Source organism: Sardina pilchardus, chromosome 2 (assembly GCF_963854185.1).
Source record: "Sardina pilchardus chromosome 2, fSarPil1.1, whole genome shotgun sequence".
Taxonomy (NCBI): Eukaryota; Metazoa; Chordata; class Actinopteri; order Clupeiformes; family Clupeidae; genus Sardina; species Sardina pilchardus.
Window position 1 is genome coordinate 13,514,705 of NC_084995.1, and position 19,390 is coordinate 13,534,094.

Sequence of the window (19,390 nt, forward strand, 5' to 3'; positions counted from 1 at the left end):
GACGTCTTGATGGACAAGATGGAGAAGCGCCAAGCAGCAACAAAAGTGGTTAGCTGTAGGGTGGATGAATACGGAGCCAAGGAAGATGGGATAGCCAGCCGTGAGGGAATGTGTGTGTGTCTGTGTGTCTGTATGCAAGCACGTGTGTGTGTGTGTGTGTGTGTGTGTGTGTGTGTGTGTGTGTGTGTCTGTGTGTGTGTGTGTGTGTGTGTGTGTGCGTGCGTGTGTCCATGTATGAGAGTTTAGATGGAGTGGAAGGAGGACAGGCTGTTAGGAACAGAACAGACACTCATGCAACATGCATTAAGACAGACATGCATGCTGCTGCCCCAACACACATAAACATACGCGTACACACACGCACAAGGCAGCAGTGATCACATTCACAAGCAGACATGATCACACATGCAGCCTACGAAATCATCCACTGGCCTTAATCAAAACATTCACACTCACTCTGATGTCCAGGCTCGGTTGATCTACGCAGCTAGAACCAAATTCCCAATCAATCATGAACAGAAAATCACTTGGCTACAAAAAATCGAAAACCATTGGCATCCTTGGTAGACTCCTACAGAGAGCCCAGGGGCTCAGATGAGAGTTCAGCTGGACACGAAGGCTCCCGGAGAGGCTACTTTAGACTAGACTCCTCTAGAGAGCCCAGAAGCTCAGATGAGTTCAGCTAGCCGGAAGGAGGAGATATGGGAGATATCTCCACAATGACAGGAAGGGGAAAACCACACCAAACTGCTTTATCATTACCTCAGTCACGGAGGTTATGCTTTCACACCAACCTGCTTTATCATTACCTCAGTCAAGGAGGTTATGCTTTCGGTTTTCAGCGCAGGGTTATACAAAACAAAATACTATCCAGATTTTCATGACATTTGGTACCATTGGCCAAGGATAAAAAAATAAACAAGAAATGTTGAGGCAGCCATAACTAGCAGGGAGGCTTGATGTGGCAAGATGCGGCATTAGGCCTTTGGCAGAGAGTGCTCTTCTGTTCTATTAAGGCTTCCGTAGCTTCAGGTACATATTGTCCCTGTCCAGAATGCCTGCTAAACAGGAAGTTTAACATGGAAACAGGAAGTCTCATACTACCATTGCTTTTGTGCTTTCTCCTAAGATTCTTTAGGTTCTGTGCCTTGACATGGTGTTCATTGAGAATACATATCAACAGGCAAAGCTGGAAACTGCTGGAACGATTGTGCCTTGTCCTTTACTGACCATGAGGGAGACCACAGGCAGTCAAGTACCTCCTCTAATTCAGAGAGAAGCCTGGCCAATAGGCAGCAGGGTGCGATGGAGCAGCAGAGGCGTGGCCATCTCGGAGACCTGGGTTTGGACACTCAACCTGACGATGCACATCTGTGTGATGGCACTTTGGATAAAAGCCTCTATTAAAACACCACTTGGCTTACTTTACAGTCAAACTTTTTAGCACCAAGAGTCGCACATTATGCAATCACGCAATGACGCTGTGTAGCACATTTCTGCTGTCCCAACCTAGAACCTGCTTACTTAAACACCAGGGGACGGAGCTGCAGCAACCCTAGGACAGATACAAGGGCACAGGTTCCCCAAGGGATGCTGACTCAGCTATATTTGACAGCTGAGTCACTCTTACAACCAGAACTGCGCTTCTGTTAGGCCTCTTGGAACAGCAAGTGTCTTAAAATATCACACATGACAAGTCTTTCATTTGAGTTAGGCCATGGAAATACTTACACGCCATGGCTGTCACGTATATCCTGAGTATGTTTGGTCCGTTGGTTGGATGGATAGATTACCTTTATCAATCCCTTTAGGGGAAACTAATTCACTGGTGCGCATCCTCAAAAAATGGACACAACGTGTCCGCAAGACACAATATTAATATGACCATTGGGCTTTAAAACTGAAATAATATCAAATAATATTTAAAAAATAAGAAAAACCAGAAATATTTCATACACCATGGTTTTGGAAGGTCAAGGAGAAATATTCCACAGACCATGGTTTTTACTGCTCAGTAACAACATTTTCTGATTTGACATGGAATGACTCAAACAGCTGTATGATGCCCATTCCTCTCCTGGGGTGGCACTGAGCACAGATCCTCTGAGTGTCATTTCTACCCCCACACTCGTCCTGATGCAGGAGGATGGAGGTTTAGGTTATCAGCAACGGTCCTGACTATGACTGGACACAGGGCTGCATGGTCCAGACACAGACAGGAAGTTACACATGCGGGAAGGCTGAGTCGGTGTCAGCACTTCCTGTTCCTCTCAGTCATTCATTCACTCACTAACCCATTCACTCATTTGTCTTTTTTTTTTAGTTTGTCATTTACTCGCTCACTCACTCACTCACTAAACTAGTCACACTCACTCACTACACTACAGCTACACTACACTACACTAAACTAATCACTCACTCACTCACTCACTCAAAACACACACACTGTCTCATTCACCCACTCACTCACCAGATCTGCAGACGGATCTTCTTCCCGCGCAGCTCCACCGTTTTGATCTTGAAGTCCACCCCTGGAGAGAGAGGAAGAGGAAGACATAAATACAAGAGGAAGAGAGAGACAGAGAAAATACAGCAGCAGACAGAGATACAAGAAAAAGAAAAGGAGGGAGCGAGGGGGTGGGAGGGAAGGAGAGAGAGAGAGAGAGAAAGAGAGAGAGAGAGAGAGAGAGAGAGAGAGAGTGAAAGACACGTGAGAGGGTGAGGTAGGCATGAGGAGGCATGACACCAGGCAGAGTGAGTTTTCATCTGCAGCGCTGGTAGCAGAGCATCAGAGGGCTCCGGGCCTGCTCCGGCTCAGGTCTGCAGCGGAGTCGCACTCTGCAGCTGTCAGCTAACAGACAGCTCATACACTCATACACTCATACATTCCTCTGAGCTGGAGCCAGACGCCCCCAGAGACAGAACGAGCCATGGAGATTGGAGAGATGGGGAGAGAGAGAGATGGAGAGATGGACAGAGAGAGAAAAATCGGGCACATCCTGGCATATCCACCACCGCTGTAAATAAAGGATCAGTGAACTTCAAGGGCACTTTCATCTAAAATAAGATAAATGAAAGTGAAATATATTTGGAAGCGTACTACTGTGCTGGACTGCCCCTCTGAAATGTAGTCTAACTCAAACACAAACACTAACACAAACCGAAACCACAGGCTGGATTAGCGAGACAAACCAAGAGAAACTTCTGGAAATGTTGGTCGGAGATGTTGTTGTCACTCACTTCCTCTGCCTGGCCCTAAAGAAATAAGGGAACTGGGGGTGAGAACAAAAGAGTGTTCCTTCACTCAAACGCTAAGGTGGGAGAACAGTGGTACAAGCAGTGGCATCCCGACCTCATACGGATCAAGGTTCCCACGTTTGTCCGACTTTGTTTCCGACTGTTTCCCGATCCCACTCCCGGGTCTCTATGCCACAGGTTTCTGGTCGTTCTCAAGTCTCTACTGTCCCTCAAAATACATCAAGGCAGGCTAACAGATCCCTAGCAGGTGGATCAGCTGGAGGAGGCCCAGGGAATTCTGGGAAATAATGGTGGTCATGTGACTGAAGTTCATGTGACTGTGTGGCGCTGAGAGACTTCAGCTGTGTCACCGACGTGAGTGAGCAGAACTTGCAGGCTGACCACAGCAGCTGTGTGGAAGCATGCTATTTTGGGAAGGAGATTTGTGAAGCGAACTGGCTGTGTTGGGGCATGTGTGTGTGTGTGTGTGTGTGTGTGTGTGTGACTGTGTTTGAGAGAGAGAGAGAGAGAGAGACAGAGACAGAGACAGAGACAGAGACAGAGAGACCACCTTCTCTCCCAGCTGTCATGTGATCATTCTGTGTACATGTGCATGTGTGTGTGAGAGTGTGTGTTTAATCTTCTGATCTGAGACTGGCACAACTATGTGGGGTGGGGGGCAATGGCAGTAACAGTGTCAATTACTGTGCACACAGGCAGATGGACAGGCAAGAGGATCCTCTTACAGATCCATGGGTTGCACAAGACTGCTGAAGGCTCTGCTTTAAGCAATTTGAGAGCTCCATCACACCAGCCTCAAGTCCTGCCCTGAGATGGTGGGACAATGTATGGTGGTGGTGGTGATCCAGAAACCCCCAGACCCCGACATGTCCTCCGAGGAGAACAAACAACAGGGCTGGATGGATTCTTCCTAGCCTTTTCATCACAAGAGTACCTATAGTAGTTTTGAGATGGCCCACGTGAACTTCAACATGTAACAGGATCCCGTGGTATAGCCTAGTCCTCACACACACTAGTAAAGGGTAGACTACAAATAATAGCCACAATCTGATTACATCAACAGGGGTTGCAATTAAATCACACACAGCCATGGTTCAGCTGTAATGACAACTAAATGGCATGGCCCTGATACATATTTGACTGATGCATTGATCTGGGCCTTTCTGCATGAATTGACTGGTAATGAGACTCACAAGTTAGAGCTCATGAGCCTAGCTTGCATAGGAACAGTAGACCGCTGTCTGCCAAGCGGAGTTGGAAACGTTGACAGGTTACGCTTCCAGGCATGCCTCTGTCAGGCCCATATCATGCTGGCGGCAGCACTTAATTGGATAAAGATATGACTGCATCAGTGCAGAACCGGTTTGCAATTAATCGTTTTCAAAAGGGCAAACTAACTGGGTGGGGTGTTTACAACAGTCCAATGCCACAACAAGCAGAGTTTCTGTAACAGACAGACAAATCATCCGACTGTCATCTAGGCTACTGATTCCACTTAAGATGTCTACTAAAGCTTCTTATGTCTGTCTGAAGGCCACGTCTTGTGTGTTATGGCAACTGGTCTTCTCCATACACATACACATACACATACACATACACATACACATACACATACACATACACATACACATACACACTCACTGACACACATACGGATAGGATGGTGGGCCGGGGTGTCTCGTTGACGTCTGTTGTTGTTGAACTCTCAGGTTGCCAATGTTTTGAACACACGCGAGTAAACACCTCCCTGACGCGAGAGTGCAGTTTAAAATCTCATGCCTTGTGCTGGGACACTGAAAGGTCAAATCTGCAAGTGAATACAGAACTTGACAGTTCTGCCTTCAGATATTGTTTGCAACAGTGAAGTCCGACTATTTGCGTCTGGAAAATATTTGTTGTCGTGTTTAAGTCACTCTGATGTTTGACTGTCAGCTAACGTTAAATGTTAATGTCAGTTAAACAGTTATGGAATTACTTGCAGCTTAACATTAAAAAACGTCATCTCTCCAGTTGTTTCTGCCTGATTGACATGAACTAACAAAAAACAAACATACAACAGCCGTCAACCTAGCTTGCTAACTTTCAAGCTAATTTGCACACAGATAAAGGCAATGACAGCTACTTTCGCTAGCTAGAATGCATTCTACCAGGACATCGTTCATGCTAGCCTTTTGTGTTTTCTTACCAACAGTTGACTTGCAGGCTGTACAAAACGTGTCATCTGTGAACCTTTCCATTAGGCTGGTTTTACCAACCCCCCTGGAGCCAATAATGATTATTTGAAGTTTATAGTCGGCCGGTCTAGGTGGCATCTTCTTGCGCCGAGACTGGGCTCCGGTGAGAGCGGGGGATGCATTGGCGGAGCCCCCGCTAAAGCCACTTCCACCGGCCCTCCGCTGAATCTCATACCGCGAATCCATCAATAATTCCACATCTGGGTCGCGTATTGCACGTTAAAATCAACAAAGAAAGCGCCAAAAAACTTTAAATAACTTTCTGTAATCCTGGAGTCCGACTTCACCAAAGTTTTGTTCTTCCACAGTGTTGTCCTAGGTTGGGAATGGAGACTCTTCATTACGTCATCTCTTCACTGGACGCTTCCGGTTCCGTCGCATTCCAATGGGAAGCATGACATTAGATAAAGGTTTTGAAATTAAAACGACTAAGCATAACAGGGAATATTGAAACTATATTCACTACTTTATTGCTATACTATAATTATATTCACTATACATTCTGTGGTCTAATATGAGACTATTGTGCCTTCTGCACAAGTTGATTTAACTGTGACCATGCACATACCCTCATAAACACAAACACCTTATGCATTCAGCTTCTATCTGTGTGCAATCATACTTGCATGTGATTTTGTTCTTGAATGGACCACTAAATGTAGGCTACATTACAACATGGATCTAGCTTACTGCATTCCAATGAAGTCACAATTTGAATTGCATTAATGAATGCCTGTCACCACACTCATGTTATATGATATAATCAGTGATGGGCAAGCTACTTAGAAAATGTAGTGAGCTAAGCTACCAGCTACTCTGTATTAAATGAAGCTTAGCTACACAAAAGCTACCTAAAGACAAAATATAGCAAGCTAAGTTACATAAATTTCACAAAAGTAGCTTACTACATCAGAAGCTACTTTGTAATTTACAAAACAATGAACATAAACCAATAGAGTGAACCAGCTTCATGACATGTCAGTGATATGGCAATGACCCAGTCATAATTCAGCATATAAGATACAGTAACTTAATTATCTTGGTGTACACATGTGGGCTATAACATGTTCAGTTCAGAAATAATAACCAAAATCAATTTGAGAAAAACAGGCTCCATGTAGTGAAAGGAAGGTAGGGCCTATACAGAGTGAGTGTATGTGGTCCAAATTAGATTTGCCCATTTCTTAAGTTTGCAGGATAAACTTAAAGCTACATTTTTAGGGTTACTCAAGCTCAACTCTATATTCTAAGTATTTCATTGTTGGGTGGGTTTTCACCTCTTGATTATCCCAGTTTCATTCCACTTGGCTGAAATGTTGGTGCTACGTTTAAAAGTACAATTAGGCCTACCCATTCAGTTTATTTTTTACCACAAGCTATATTAAACTTGTGAGCTCCACAAATGCTCTGGAAAATGTAGCTTCTGTAAAAGCTACAGCACTACATGGTCAAAAAAACAGCTAAGCTACTGAAAAGCTATCTGCTTCAGAAAATAGCTACGCTACCACCAAGCTACTGAGAAATGTAGCTAAGCTAGTAGCTTCGCTACAAGTAGTGAAGCTACTGCCCATATGTATAATATACACACACACACACACACACACACACACACACACACACACACACACACACACACACAGTGTGGTGCACACATACTGTATTTGATATCATGCTAAAGTTGCCTAAAAAGAGCAATATAAAATCATCATTTGACAATTGATCGTAATGCCTTAATTGAAAAAATGAGTAGAAATCAACCCGCTAAGGACACCAATTTTATTTGTTATTGAAGAATGTATCGTAAATAAATAAATGTTCTTCCTTAAATGCTAGGGGGCATAACTTGACCCCTATGTTAAATTCCCATAGGAGCAGGAGGATTTTTTGTATGTTTTTATTTTGAGCTCAATGCGAATCAAACAGGCTAATAGGCTAACTAGAAAAAACACCATGCCAATCTCTAGCTATGTGATGATGTGGAGCTATTTTAATTGGCCAAGGGAACTTAAAGGGATATTCCGCCATTTGTGGAAATACGCTCATTTTCCACCTTCCCTCGAGCAAAACAATCGATATTTACCTTGTTCCCGTTCATCCAGCCATTCTGTGAGTCTGGCGATACAACTTTTAGCTTCAGCCTAGCATAGATCACTGAATCGCATTAGACCATAGCTTCTCGCCTGCTAGCTTCATGTTTAAAAGTGACTAATATTTCTGGTAATTTTCCCATTTAAAACGTGTGTCCTCTCAAGTTAGAAAGTGCAATAAGACCAACTGAAAATGAACCCTGCCGTTTTTCTAGGCTGATTTGACATGGAACTACATTCTCATCTGGCGTAATAATCAAGGCAACTTGCAGCTACTGGCACTACTACTGCTTGATGTCTATGGGGACTATTTTCAGATGCTGCGTACAATATCACTGCGCCTATGGTACGTTTGCAAGTTGCCTTGATTATTACGCCAGATGAGAGTGTAGTTCCATGTCAAATCAGCCTAGAAAAACGCCAGGTTTCATTTTCAGTTGGTCTTATTGCACTTTCTAACTTGAGAGGAGACATGTTTTAAATGGGAAAATTATCAGAAATCTTAGTCACTTTTAAACATGAAGCTAGCAGGCGAGAAGCTAATGGTCTAATCCGATTCAGTGATCTATGCTAGGCTGAAGCTAAAAGTTGTATCGCCAGACTCACAGAATGGCTGGATGAACGGGAACAAGGTAAATATCGATTGTTTTGCTCGAGGGGAGGTGGAAAATGAGCGTATTTCCAAAAATGGCGGAATATCCCTTTAAGGGATGCATAATATCCTGGATCCATGAAATAGCGGGCCTTTAAAAATAAAAACATATAAACATTTTCTTCAATCACGAAGAAAATTGGTGTCCTTAGCGGTTTGATTTTTATGATTTTTTTTTAAATTAAGGCATTAAGATCAATTGTCAAATGATGATTTTATATCCCTCTTTTTAGGTAACTTTAGCATGGTATGTCACACGCGCACACACACACACACACACACACATATATAAATCATATATTACATGTATATTTCTGAAGGATCCCAGGAAAGACACAATAGAACCTTGGAATTCATGCTTTCTCAGCACAGTGGAGTCTTGAGCATATCACAGTCCCATATAAGATTACCAGGCATATTTAGAGTGACTTTTATTGCAGCTCAAAAAAGAAAAAGATTCCTGCATTAGACCATGCATAACACACAATGACTTGAAACAGGTTCATGTTAGGTCTAGGGGCCTCTGTCTGGATTCAAACATCTTGACCAACAGCAGATAGATGCAGGATATACTGTAAGGTGAGATGATCTACAAAAGGTCCCATGGTCTAGAGACCTACTGAGCTTACTGTCAACTCACTGAGTGTTTAGGCCAGACAGGCTAAAAGCACGGAGGTATTTGTCCATGTTCACTTGAACAGTTTGAATTTGCGCAGGAATGGCTGCACTGTCTCTTTAGGGTAGGGTTTTAAGGCAAGGCAGGTAGGGATGTTCTCTGGCTGCTCCATCCACAGTTTGTGTGCAACACCCTTTTCACTTAGAGTCGACGCAAGCTTCGATAGCGACTCCTGGTCTTTCGCCTGTAGAACAGAAAGGAGGGGAAAAGTGAATGGTCTTACATCTTAAGATGTCAACAAGCAAATGTGGTGGGTGTCATGAAATGGCATGTAATCCATGGGCACTAGCATTAGCCTATCTGCGGAGATGATTTTGGTATGTGCTCTACCTCTAGAACCACTTTGTGCATGTTGTCCAGGTCTGCTAAATAATCCTGCGTATCGGGATCACTGTAATATAAATGTATGGCAGCGGTGGTGGCGTGGCATGCTTGCGTTATTACTGCTCCTAATGGCCACGCCATGGTATGAATCAAGTCCGACCGCACCACCACATACTGAACCAGCTTCTTTTGTGCGCTGGCGCTTGCAGCCATTTTTCCGAAAACGGCAACAGATATATTTTTCTTTAAAGGATTTAATGACTGAAAACACCAGAGCAGACTCTGACAAACCAACACCGTATGCTACTGACAGAGACCGGACCATCACATCCGGTTAGGTTTATGCTGGTATCAAAGTTGTAAGTACTCGTCAAAATAAAAGTCATAAAGTGAAGCTCGGATATTCCTGTCTATGAGGTCTTCTGCGCGTCAAAAGAAAGTCGAGGAGGATGAACAGATAGCTGAATCATGTCATTGATATAGGCCTACACCAAATTAAAAGCCTATACAAACACAGCCATAACCTATATTTTACAACACTGACACAAATGTAATTCGTTATAGGCCTACAGAGATTGACCTGGCCAAGGCAAACACAGGTTTAGGGGTAGGCCTAATGTGCTCATGGATAAATGGACAGTTTAAGTAGCCTACTTTTCAGTGCAGACATAAGCCCTATCCCCTATATAAACTAAATTAACTTCCAGAAGTGTTCAGTGGGTAGACCACTCGTGTAGGCAAGAACACTAGACTAATATATTCAACACATTAAACTTCAGTGACTGAAATGGACAGTTGTCCACCCTCAAAACAGTAAGCGGAAAAGTTCACAAATATAGCTTTAAAGAATGTATTAACGAAGACTCACTCTTCTACATAGAAACAAAAGTCAATAAGAAGGGAAGCAACATCCAACTTTTATTTATTTCTCTTCCTCCTAAAAATGGTGTCAAATTCAGGTGAATATGCTTCCACAAAGATATAGGAGATGCCAACAGTCTTAAGCCAAAAATGGATATGGACACTACAGCACAATCATTATCAAACCGAGTGCTGAATTTGTTGAGGAATTTGAGATGGACTTTTTACACATTTAAAATATACCTCTGAAGCTTGCCCACACCAAAATAAAATGCCCATGTACCTGGTACCTTGCAATTCTTCCTATGGGAAAATAACATGGGGATTTTTGATTATCGCACCTGTTAAATTCTCTTATGGTTCTCAAAACTCTCCAAACACAGGTTTGTTCAATTTTTGTTCCATTCCTGGTCAATCACACTACATGTCTCATAGTACTTCCTTCTGTACCATCATAGACCATAACTTAAATGGCTAGCAAAGTGCAAAGTCTGTCAACAAGCAAACATCTTGTGCGCGAACAACAGCACATCATGTGGCATGTGGGAGAATTGAGCTGACATCGATTTTTGCACTTCAGTGTGTTTTGCTGACTCACGGTGTTGGATTTGGCCAAAGTTATTAAATTGGCTTTAGTCAGACTGAAGACTTTGCACTTTCCCCTTAATTGTGTCTCTCACCTAAGCAGTAGGCTAATCACAGGCCATTAGAAGCTAATGCAGGCAATGGAGGTACATATTCCTTAGCTACACAGTATATGAGGAACATGGGCACAATTCCTTAAGAACGGTGTCATGTTTTCTTTGTAGCATCTCCCTAAACCAACAAAGATTACTCCTACAAACTCAGGACAAAAAGCCTGATGGGTGTATTCCCTGTAACAAGTTTTAAGTATCCGTCTATGGCCCTTCATGTGGAAAGGCTTCTTGATTGTTTTTTTTTTTTTTTGTCTTTTCATTGTAAATAAAATAAAGTAAAGATTTCTTTCTTTCTTTCTTTCTTTCAGAAAGTACACTGAACTTAAAGAGCACAACTGAAAACAGCAGTAATATGGGTCTGAAATAAATACTTTGTAGTTTTGTCCCTGTGGTGTGTTCAGTACTGGCCGGCGGCGGCCCTGCTGTGCAGTCTCTGGTGGGTCTTGAGGCTGCTGAGCTGCGTGAAGCTGCGGCTGCAGAGCCGGCAGTGGAAGGGCCTCTCACCCGTGTGGATGCGCTGGTGCGCCTTCATGTTGGACGCCTGGGCGAAGCGCTTCCCGCAGTGGCGGCAGGCGAAGGGCTTGCTGCCGCTGTGCACGCGCTCGTGCGTCACCAGGTTGCAGCGCAGGCTGAAGCGCTTGCCGCACACGCCGCAGCCGAACGGACGCTCGCCCGTGTGGATGCGCCGGTGGCGCTCCAGGTCGGTGGCGCGGCCGAAACTCTTCGGGCAGGACGGGCAGCGGAAGAGGCGCTGGGAGGGCCCCGCGTTGGCCGCGGCTCCTGCCGTCGCGGAGAGGAGACGCCGGTGAACCAGTGAGGAGGAAGAGGAGTAAGAGGAGGAGGATGGAAAGGCGTGGCTAAGAGAAGGCACACCACTGCCAAGGCAGGAGCCAGAAGAGAACACTGACTCCCTCGACCGAGTTGAAGCTGCAGCAAGCTCTTGTGGGATGGTGGGGACGAGGCCTCTCCCACTCAAGCTCGGCCTCTCTGTGAGTATCCTCTGCTGGGGAGGCTCTTCACCTGCCCCTGCCGTGCCATTCCAGGGGGAAGCGAACGCAGCACCTTCCTTTAAGGAGTCGGCACAATACCATGCTGGGTGTTTCAGACCCAGGTGTAGTGGTCTACTTCCAGAAGCTTCTCCCTGAAGATCCAGTCCAAAGTCAGACTCCTCCATCTGCCCCAGGTCTCCTGTTCTGTACTCACACTGTACTGCCCCCTGGTGGAGGCTCTGGTCCACCACCAACTCCTCCTCCTGCTCAGCCTTCAGCTCCAGCTGCAGCTCTCCAAACCCCACAGGCTCCCGAGTGTGTGTGTGCCCAGAGGCCGAGTCCTGAGCGTGTGTGAGATGTGGGTGTCGGTCTTGCTGTTCCGTGTCTTGTGTGGAAAAGGAGTCCTGTAAACGCTGAAGCTCTAGCTGGAGTTTTCTCTCAACCTCACAGTTCCACTCTTCATCTTCTGTAGGGGACAAAAAGAGGTTTAAAGGTAAAACACATCAACATAAACTTGGGCTTTTGGAATTTGCATCAATGATTACACTGCAAAAACTGCTTACCTGAACAAATTGAATCTATCCAAATATGTTGGTATTGTTTCTAGTATGAAGAGACTTACCTAATGCTTTCTCAGCAAAAAAAATCTGACTTATTATTATTATTTATTCATTTGGTTGATGCTTTTATCCAAGTGACTTACACATGTCAATTATTACAAGGGCCGGTGTCCCCAGAGCAACTTGGGGGTAAAGTGCCTTGCTCAAGGGCACAACGGTGGCAGCCAGGAATTAAGCCCACAACCTTACTGGCTACTGCATGCTAACCCAGCATAATTTAATGAGCAGCCTTTCTTTGTTTTAAGACATCTTAAAAAGAAACACTCATTTGCTTAACACACTGGCAGACAAATTTGCTTGTTTTAAGTACAAGTACAGTAATAATTTGTGTTATATTTGTAGGACCAGTTTTGCAGCGCACGTAATATCTAGATGTATTCCTCATGTCTTCCTGCATGTTGTGTGTGTACATGGCGTGGATAGCGTCAGTCACCTGTGCACTTGAGCTGTTTGTCAGCACTGGCTCTCTGGACAGCTCCATTGACAGGTGTCACGCCACATTTGGTGCCCCTCTCTCCAGCGTGCTGTTCTCTGTGAGCCTGGAGTTGCTGGTAGCAGGGGAAGCCCTGTCCACAGCCGGGACACAGGAACAGTCTGCCCCCAGCACCCCAGTCCGTGCCCTCAGCCTGCCCTCTCTGCTCCCCCTGCTGGCCGCTGTCGACACGCGCGAGTGTCTCATGTTTCCCATCGTCCTCCTCAGCTGCGCATGAACGCCAGGTACCTGTGTGTCCGTCTTGGCTGGTTGTTTCAGCTTTGCCTGATCTAGAGGTGGACACACACTGGTTTCTGTGCTCCATTTTGACAGGTGCCGTGGGGAGGATACTGCAGCTGGGTTTCTCAGAAGGCGATGGACTGAACTGAGGATCAGTGTCCACTCTGACACCAGGGTGCCGGTCAGCGGAGGAGTCTGTTTGGCCGGGTGACTGTGCAGGAGCACCGAAAGAGGCCTCGCCGAGCTCGCAGTCTGGACCAGCTGAACCTGACATGTCAGGCGCCCACAGAGGAAAGTCCACCTCGGACACAGAGAAATCCACTGCAAATTCCTCTCCAGGACTCTGCTGGCCGATGGTATCCTGGGCATTATGCCCCTGCCTTTGCTCAACCTTAACGATCAGCCCAGGAGCAGCTCTGCTTTTGGGTTCACCCTGACACGGTGCCTGCGCCACTCCCTGGCTCTCTGGTACACCTGAGGGGTGGATGGGGGTAAAGAGACTTCAGAGTGGCTTTAGTAAGGCAGGTAGGCTATACACCAATACCAACAAAATGGCTTACTAATACCGTTAACAAAAACAAGACACCAGTAGACTGCAGAGAGCAAACACATACAAAACATTAAAATGCAACCAAACAAGTAGGCTAACTGGGAAATTTGTGACTGTTCATTTACCAACCACCTTTTATACATTTGTAACAAACACATAGGCTTACACGTGTAGGCTACTGTCTGTCATTCTCTCTCTCTCTCTCTTTCTCTCACATACACACACACACACACACACACACACACACACACACACACACACACACACTTGGCGTTTCATGAGAAAACAAAGATTGCACTGCGTGCATTTGTAATGAAAGACAAGCTAAGGTGTTTAATTAACATTTCAACCATCTACTCACGGCCTACCTTGCTCCGTGTCGACCTGAACCCCAACTGTGCGCCGCTGTGGAGGAGCCAAACCCAACCACGATTCTCGAGTTGATGTCAGACACCGGACTTTCTTGCGCAGAGCTTCGATCTCCTTTTGTCTGCGACACATTTCTACCCTAAATTCCAAGCAACCACTGTCTACAACTTTACATATTTCTGCTACTGCAGTTTTTGCCAAGATCTCCATCACAGACGCGATTTGAGTTTCAAGGGTCTCACGGCTCGGCATTTTGATTAACTGAAAGGCTCCAATGGCACTACTTCCTGCTTCAAATTACAGCCAAGAACTATTCAATGTCACATAACATTCAGGACTCCACGAAAACGTGTGAGTAAACAATTAAGAAAAGTAAACAATAAAGCGGAGGGAGACAACACTTCGCACAGCTGTTCATTTTGTTGCACCACGGTAACTTCCGCGTGATGGGGGGGTGGGCGTGGACTGTGGCGAAAAATACCGTAAATACCCGTTATAATGATCAGTTACGTTATGAGACGTGGATAATTCTATTCCATTGAACTGACTTGCAAATAGCTCGTTCCAAAAATTGGACCTAATAGATCATTGCCATGCGATTCCTGCATAACAGATGACTTTGACTTAAAGAGATTAGTTTAGCCCTTCTTTTTAGGCCTATTGATGCAACGCGAGCTGTTTTGGGAGAAATAGTAGCCTATGTCAATGTAGTGAATATAGGCATATTAAAGACATGTTGATAATATGGATGTAGATAAGTTAATGGATTAAGGCCCAGATAATATTCAAATATCAAAAATAACAAATCATACAAAAGTATGATGGCAAAGCAATTATGGATGTTTTTACTTAGGCCCTATGTAGGCCTATACACTCTGCATCATTTTGTGAGAGCTAATTATGTATCATTGTAGGCTTGACTAATTTGCATAGGCATTCAAGAATGGGTCTGTGAAGAAATATTCTTCCTGTGATGTGTTAACTGATCTTCCTCTCCAGTTGTTCACTGCATTTAGTAATAGTAAATAGCATGTGTAGCCTGCTATTTGCACTAATTAAGTAAAAACATCCATAATTGCTTTGCCATGCTGTTCTTGTAAAGGTGAAGTTGCACATGAATGAAAGAGTAAAAGTGTCCAGTAGGCCTACTGTAACTGCAATATCTAAAAACATACTTTTGTATAATCATTTGTTGTATTTGATACAATTTGAATATCTGGGCCTAAAGCCACTAACTTATCTACATATACAGCCATATTATCAATACATTTCTTCATTATGCCTTTATATTCGCTAATGTATTCAATATACAAATTATCTCATTAACTGCATGCTATAAAAAAGTCCCAAGCAGAAATGGATTCTACGTGAAAATAGAATCAATTGAAAAAAGTTTGGTGGTGACCTTAATCATCAGATCGTCCTGGGTTTTGCCTAGGGGTGCAAGCAGATATGTAACAGATATCCCTCTGTAAAAACTTAAATATGGTTAGGTGTAAGACTGACATAAAACATAAGACATAGCCTATCTAGACGCACCCTAGCGGCCAAACATATTTAGTTGGCTTGCCAGGCTATAAGACATGCTCCTGAAGTGGACATTTTGTTCTCATAGTAAGAGAGGAAACTCATCCATGGGTGCTAGCATCGCTCTCTTGCACAGTGTTTAAGTACATTTTGTTTGAGTTTGCATTGGCAGGAATACTCACCTTGAAGTTAGAGGTTATCCCCACAAAAACACAAATAATCAAGCCTTACCATGATATTTTATTACAAAAATCTCAATAAGAAATCATCAGGGTTTACACCTCACCAAACAGATGGCATCAAAAGGCATCTTTTGCTTTCAGATATGCTATTGTAAAACCTTCACACCATCTTTCTGAACATTAAGTGCCAGAGAGAGAATGTTAATGATTGGAGAGAGATCTTTGGTATTTTCAAATGAGGTCTACTGATTGGTTAGGCTGGGTGAACCCTGCCTGAACTTTCGGGGAATTTGAATTTCGCCCGGCAGCTCAGGCTGGAAACCAGCAGATCTATCTCCGCTGTTTACTGCCAGAACCTTTGGCTCCAATCAGAAACGGCCATACTCTAGTCCTGGCACGCTATTGGCCGGTGACGTGACGATAACGAAACTTAAGCAACGCAAAGTGCAGTAGAAACAAAGCGCAGCCTCCCCACTACTAAAATTCAATCTTAAAAGATTGAGCTTAGTATGGTGAAAACCAGACTACTGATTGGCAGGCTATTTGGGGAATCTCATGTAGGCCTACAGATGACCACACATTTTATGGTCTTGTCTTTTCACACAATTTTATGGACACTGTTCAGTGTCATAGGTTTATGTGTGATTTATGTCGTTTTACAGATGAGAACACATTTGTTGATATAGTTTGTCTGATCAGCGCAATGTAACATGGAATAATTTTCCATTCATCAAGTGACAAATAGGCTACTCTGATTAGGGTGGACAGCATATAACAATGGCAATAGCCCATTTTCAGAATTCAGTTCTCTCAGAAACATGAAAATACAATATTTAAATTGTTTATTTTTATTCTAATGAACAATTGATCACAAATACATTCACTCATACTTCAATAACTATAATACAGCTCTGGAATTGTATATTTAATACATATTGCAGTGTGACTTTAACTTTGACTTTGTGTCAACTGTTGTGTTCTGCTGGCTGTGAGACACTAACATTAAACAGGACAGACAAACATCATCAGAGTGGAAACAGCAAATGGCCAATGAAAGTGCTGTGATCATTTTCATTATCAGCAATCCATGTGTTTGGCCTAAGCCGCATATACACATGGTCGCCCATCTCTAGCTGTAGGGTTATTCCATTTGTTGCAGTCTCTGCGCGATTACCTGCAGCATGGTTGTATACCGTCACCATTTGCTGGCCGTTCTTGAACAGTCTGAGACCCATGGATCTAGTGGACTGGTGATGACCAGAGAAGCTGAAGTAGTAGACACCTCTCACTGGTGCAGTGAAGATACCTGGACCAACAGAACAGCGTAAGCCAATATATGCATAAAACATCACTCTATATGATCAACCCCCCATTTGAACAATGATGCAGCAGCTAACACATACCTGTTGTTGGGTTGTACGCATTCCCAGCAATGACAAACACATCCTTATAAACCAGAGTGATCTCAGTGTTATGGACCCTGATGTCCATAAGGATCAAGTGTGGCCCCAAACGCCTCTTGTTCTGGAAGAAAAATGACATGGTTCACACACTATTCAGCTGTTATTACAGTAGAAGTGTAGATGATGGATGTCACTGTTAGAAAAACACCCTTTTGTAAGTAAGTAAGTAAGTAAGTAAGTAACTTTATTTGTCCCCCAATGGGGCAATTTGTTGTGCAGCAAGTACGGTACGGATCACATACAATCACACACACAAACAACAAACATACACAGTTTAAGAGGTTGCTACATTGCAGCCATAGTTAAAAAACAATAAAAAATAAGATAAAATAAATAAATAAATAAATAAATAAAAGGCTCATCATATCCAAAAGTATGAGTGGGAGGGGGGGGGGGGGTTACCTATGTTTTTTTTAGTTAAGAAGTAAAATGGCTGATGGAACAAAAGAATGTTTATATCTGTTTGTTTTGAAGTTGGGGAGTTTGAAGCGTAATCCAGATGGCAACATCTGAAATTCAGTCAGTAAGGGATGAAAACTACCTGAAAGGATAGAATCAACCTTTCTCAGAACCTGCTTCTGATAAAGTTCCTCCAGGCCTTTCTGCTTGGAACCTATGATACTGCTGCTCGTCTTAATGATCTTGGAAAGGGAGTTTTTTTGCTTCACAGAGATAGACCCATACCAGCAGACTAAGGAGAAGGTGACAACTGACTCAACAAAGGACCTATAAAAAAGTGTCATTAGAGTCTTGTCCACATTAAATTTGGCCAGCTTCCTAAGGCAATGCAGGCGCTGCTGGCCTTTCTTGCAGAGCAGAGTAGTATTTGGCTCAAACAGCTTATCATCAATGATAGACCCTAAGTATACTTGTACTCTTTAACAACCTCTATATCCTGGCCTTTTATGCACGTCTTGACAGAATTACAGACATTATGCCTAAAGTCAATACACATGTCCTTAGTCTTTGAGGCATTCAATTCAAGAAAGGCATCCTGACACCATGTTAAAAAATGGTCAATGACCGGACCGTGTGAATGTTCTTCATTGTTCAGTAAGCTGACAATAACCGTGTCATCAGCAAACTTCACAAAGTCTCGGTTTTCAGTCCCAGAGCGACAGTCATTTGTATACAGAATGTAGAGGAGGGGGGAGAGCACACACCCCTGAGGTGAACCAGTTGATGTGAGGGCCAAGTCAGAGAGATGTCCATTTACTCTCACTCGCTGGGATCTATTTGTGAGAAAGTCTAATATCCAGCCCGCAAGGTTAGCCTCCAGTTTGAACTGATGCAAGAGCTTCTCAACCAGCAGATGGGGCTGGATGGTGTTAAAGGCTGACGAGAAGTCCACAAACAGTAGTCTGGCGTGGTTTTTGTTTCCCTCAAGATGTTTAAGGATGAGGTTGAGTACTGTTACAGTTGCATCCTGAACCCCCCTGTTGAGTCTATATGCAAACTGTAGTGGGTCGAGGAGGCTCTCCGTCCTGAGTGTCAGTTCTCTTTTGACCAGTTTTTCAAAGGACTTCATCACAAGTGATGTGAGGGCTATGGGTCTATAGTCATTTAAAGTTTTTGGATGGCTATTCTTAGCAACGGGGACTATAGTTGAAAGTTTCCATAAGTCAGGGACCTTCTGTTGGGACATAGATTGGTTAAAAATATAATTAAAAATTGGGCCTAACTGTTCTGCACAACAGGAGAGAACGCGGCTGCCAATGTTGTCTGGGCCAGGACTTGTTTTGGCTTTGCAGTGTTTAAAGGTGTTCACAACACTCTGTGCAGAGAAACAGACAGCTGATTGGGACGGGGACAGTAAAGATTGTCTATGGCCAGCAATTTCGTTGCTGAAATCATGTTTGTCAAATCTTGAGTAAAAATGATTTAGTTCTTGGGCCAGGGATATGTCTGAAGGGAAGTCTTTCAGTGCCACCTTTCTCTTTGTTTTGTCGTTTTGACCGACCATTGTTTTGATGCTGTCCCAAGCTGAGCCTAGGAGGTTATTGCTCAGTTTGTGCTCCACTTTGAGTTTATAATCCCATTTCGCCCTCTTGATTTCACATTTGATCTCCTTTTGGATGCTGTGCAATTCCTGAAGGTTATTTTGACTGAATGCCAGCTTTTTCTTTTTCAACAGGTCTTTGCAGACAACTTTTTGTAGTTGCATTCTCCTTCTCCACCCTGCATGCAC

The 19,390-nt window shown here is 43.8% G+C and overlaps 2 protein-coding genes across 5 annotated transcripts in view; both read right to left on the bottom strand.

Annotated features, from left to right (window-relative positions):
- Positions 1–5,837, bottom strand: part of rab12 (RAB12, member RAS oncogene family) — a 203,909-nt gene extending 198,072 nt beyond the window's left edge. For all 4 annotated transcript variants that reach the window (XR_009936195.1, XR_009936196.1, XR_009936197.1 and 1 more), the window contains exons 1-2: positions 5,444–5,837; positions 2,471–2,531 (exon numbers count right to left, since the gene is read on the bottom strand). Coding sequence is in view for 1 of the 4 variants with exons in the window: in XM_062519455.1 (XP_062375439.1) it covers positions 2,471–2,531; positions 5,444–5,678 (296 nt within the window). In the remaining 3 variants the exon portion in view is untranslated. The remainder of the gene's footprint in view (positions 1–2,470; positions 2,532–5,443) is intronic.
- Positions 5,838–8,613: 2,776 nt separating this feature from the next.
- On the bottom strand, positions 8,614–14,447 carry LOC134063770 (zinc finger protein 497-like). Its single transcript, XM_062519478.1, has 4 exons — positions 14,030–14,447; positions 12,833–13,585; positions 11,295–12,245; positions 8,614–9,091 (listed from the first exon to the last, which is right to left on the bottom strand). Exons 1-4 carry the CDS (start codon positions 14,280–14,282, stop codon positions 9,045–9,047), a joined length of 2,004 nt encoding a protein of 667 aa, XP_062375462.1. The 5' UTR covers positions 14,283–14,447; the 3' UTR covers positions 8,614–9,044.
- Positions 14,448–19,390: the final 4,943 nt, after the last annotated feature.

Coding starts and splice junctions, on each gene's coding strand:
- LOC134063770 (XM_062519478.1), bottom strand. CDS start 14,282: ATGCCGAGCCGTGAGACCCTTGAAACTCAAATCGCGTCTGTGATGGAG. Junction 12,246..12,832: donor CAAACAGCTCAAGTGCACAG/GTGACTGACGCT, acceptor TGTCCCCTACAG/AAGATGAAGAGTGGAACTGT. Junction 9,092..11,294: donor GCACCAGCGCATCCACACGG/GTGAGAGGCCCT, acceptor TCTGTTCTACAG/GCGAAAGACCAGGAGTCGCT.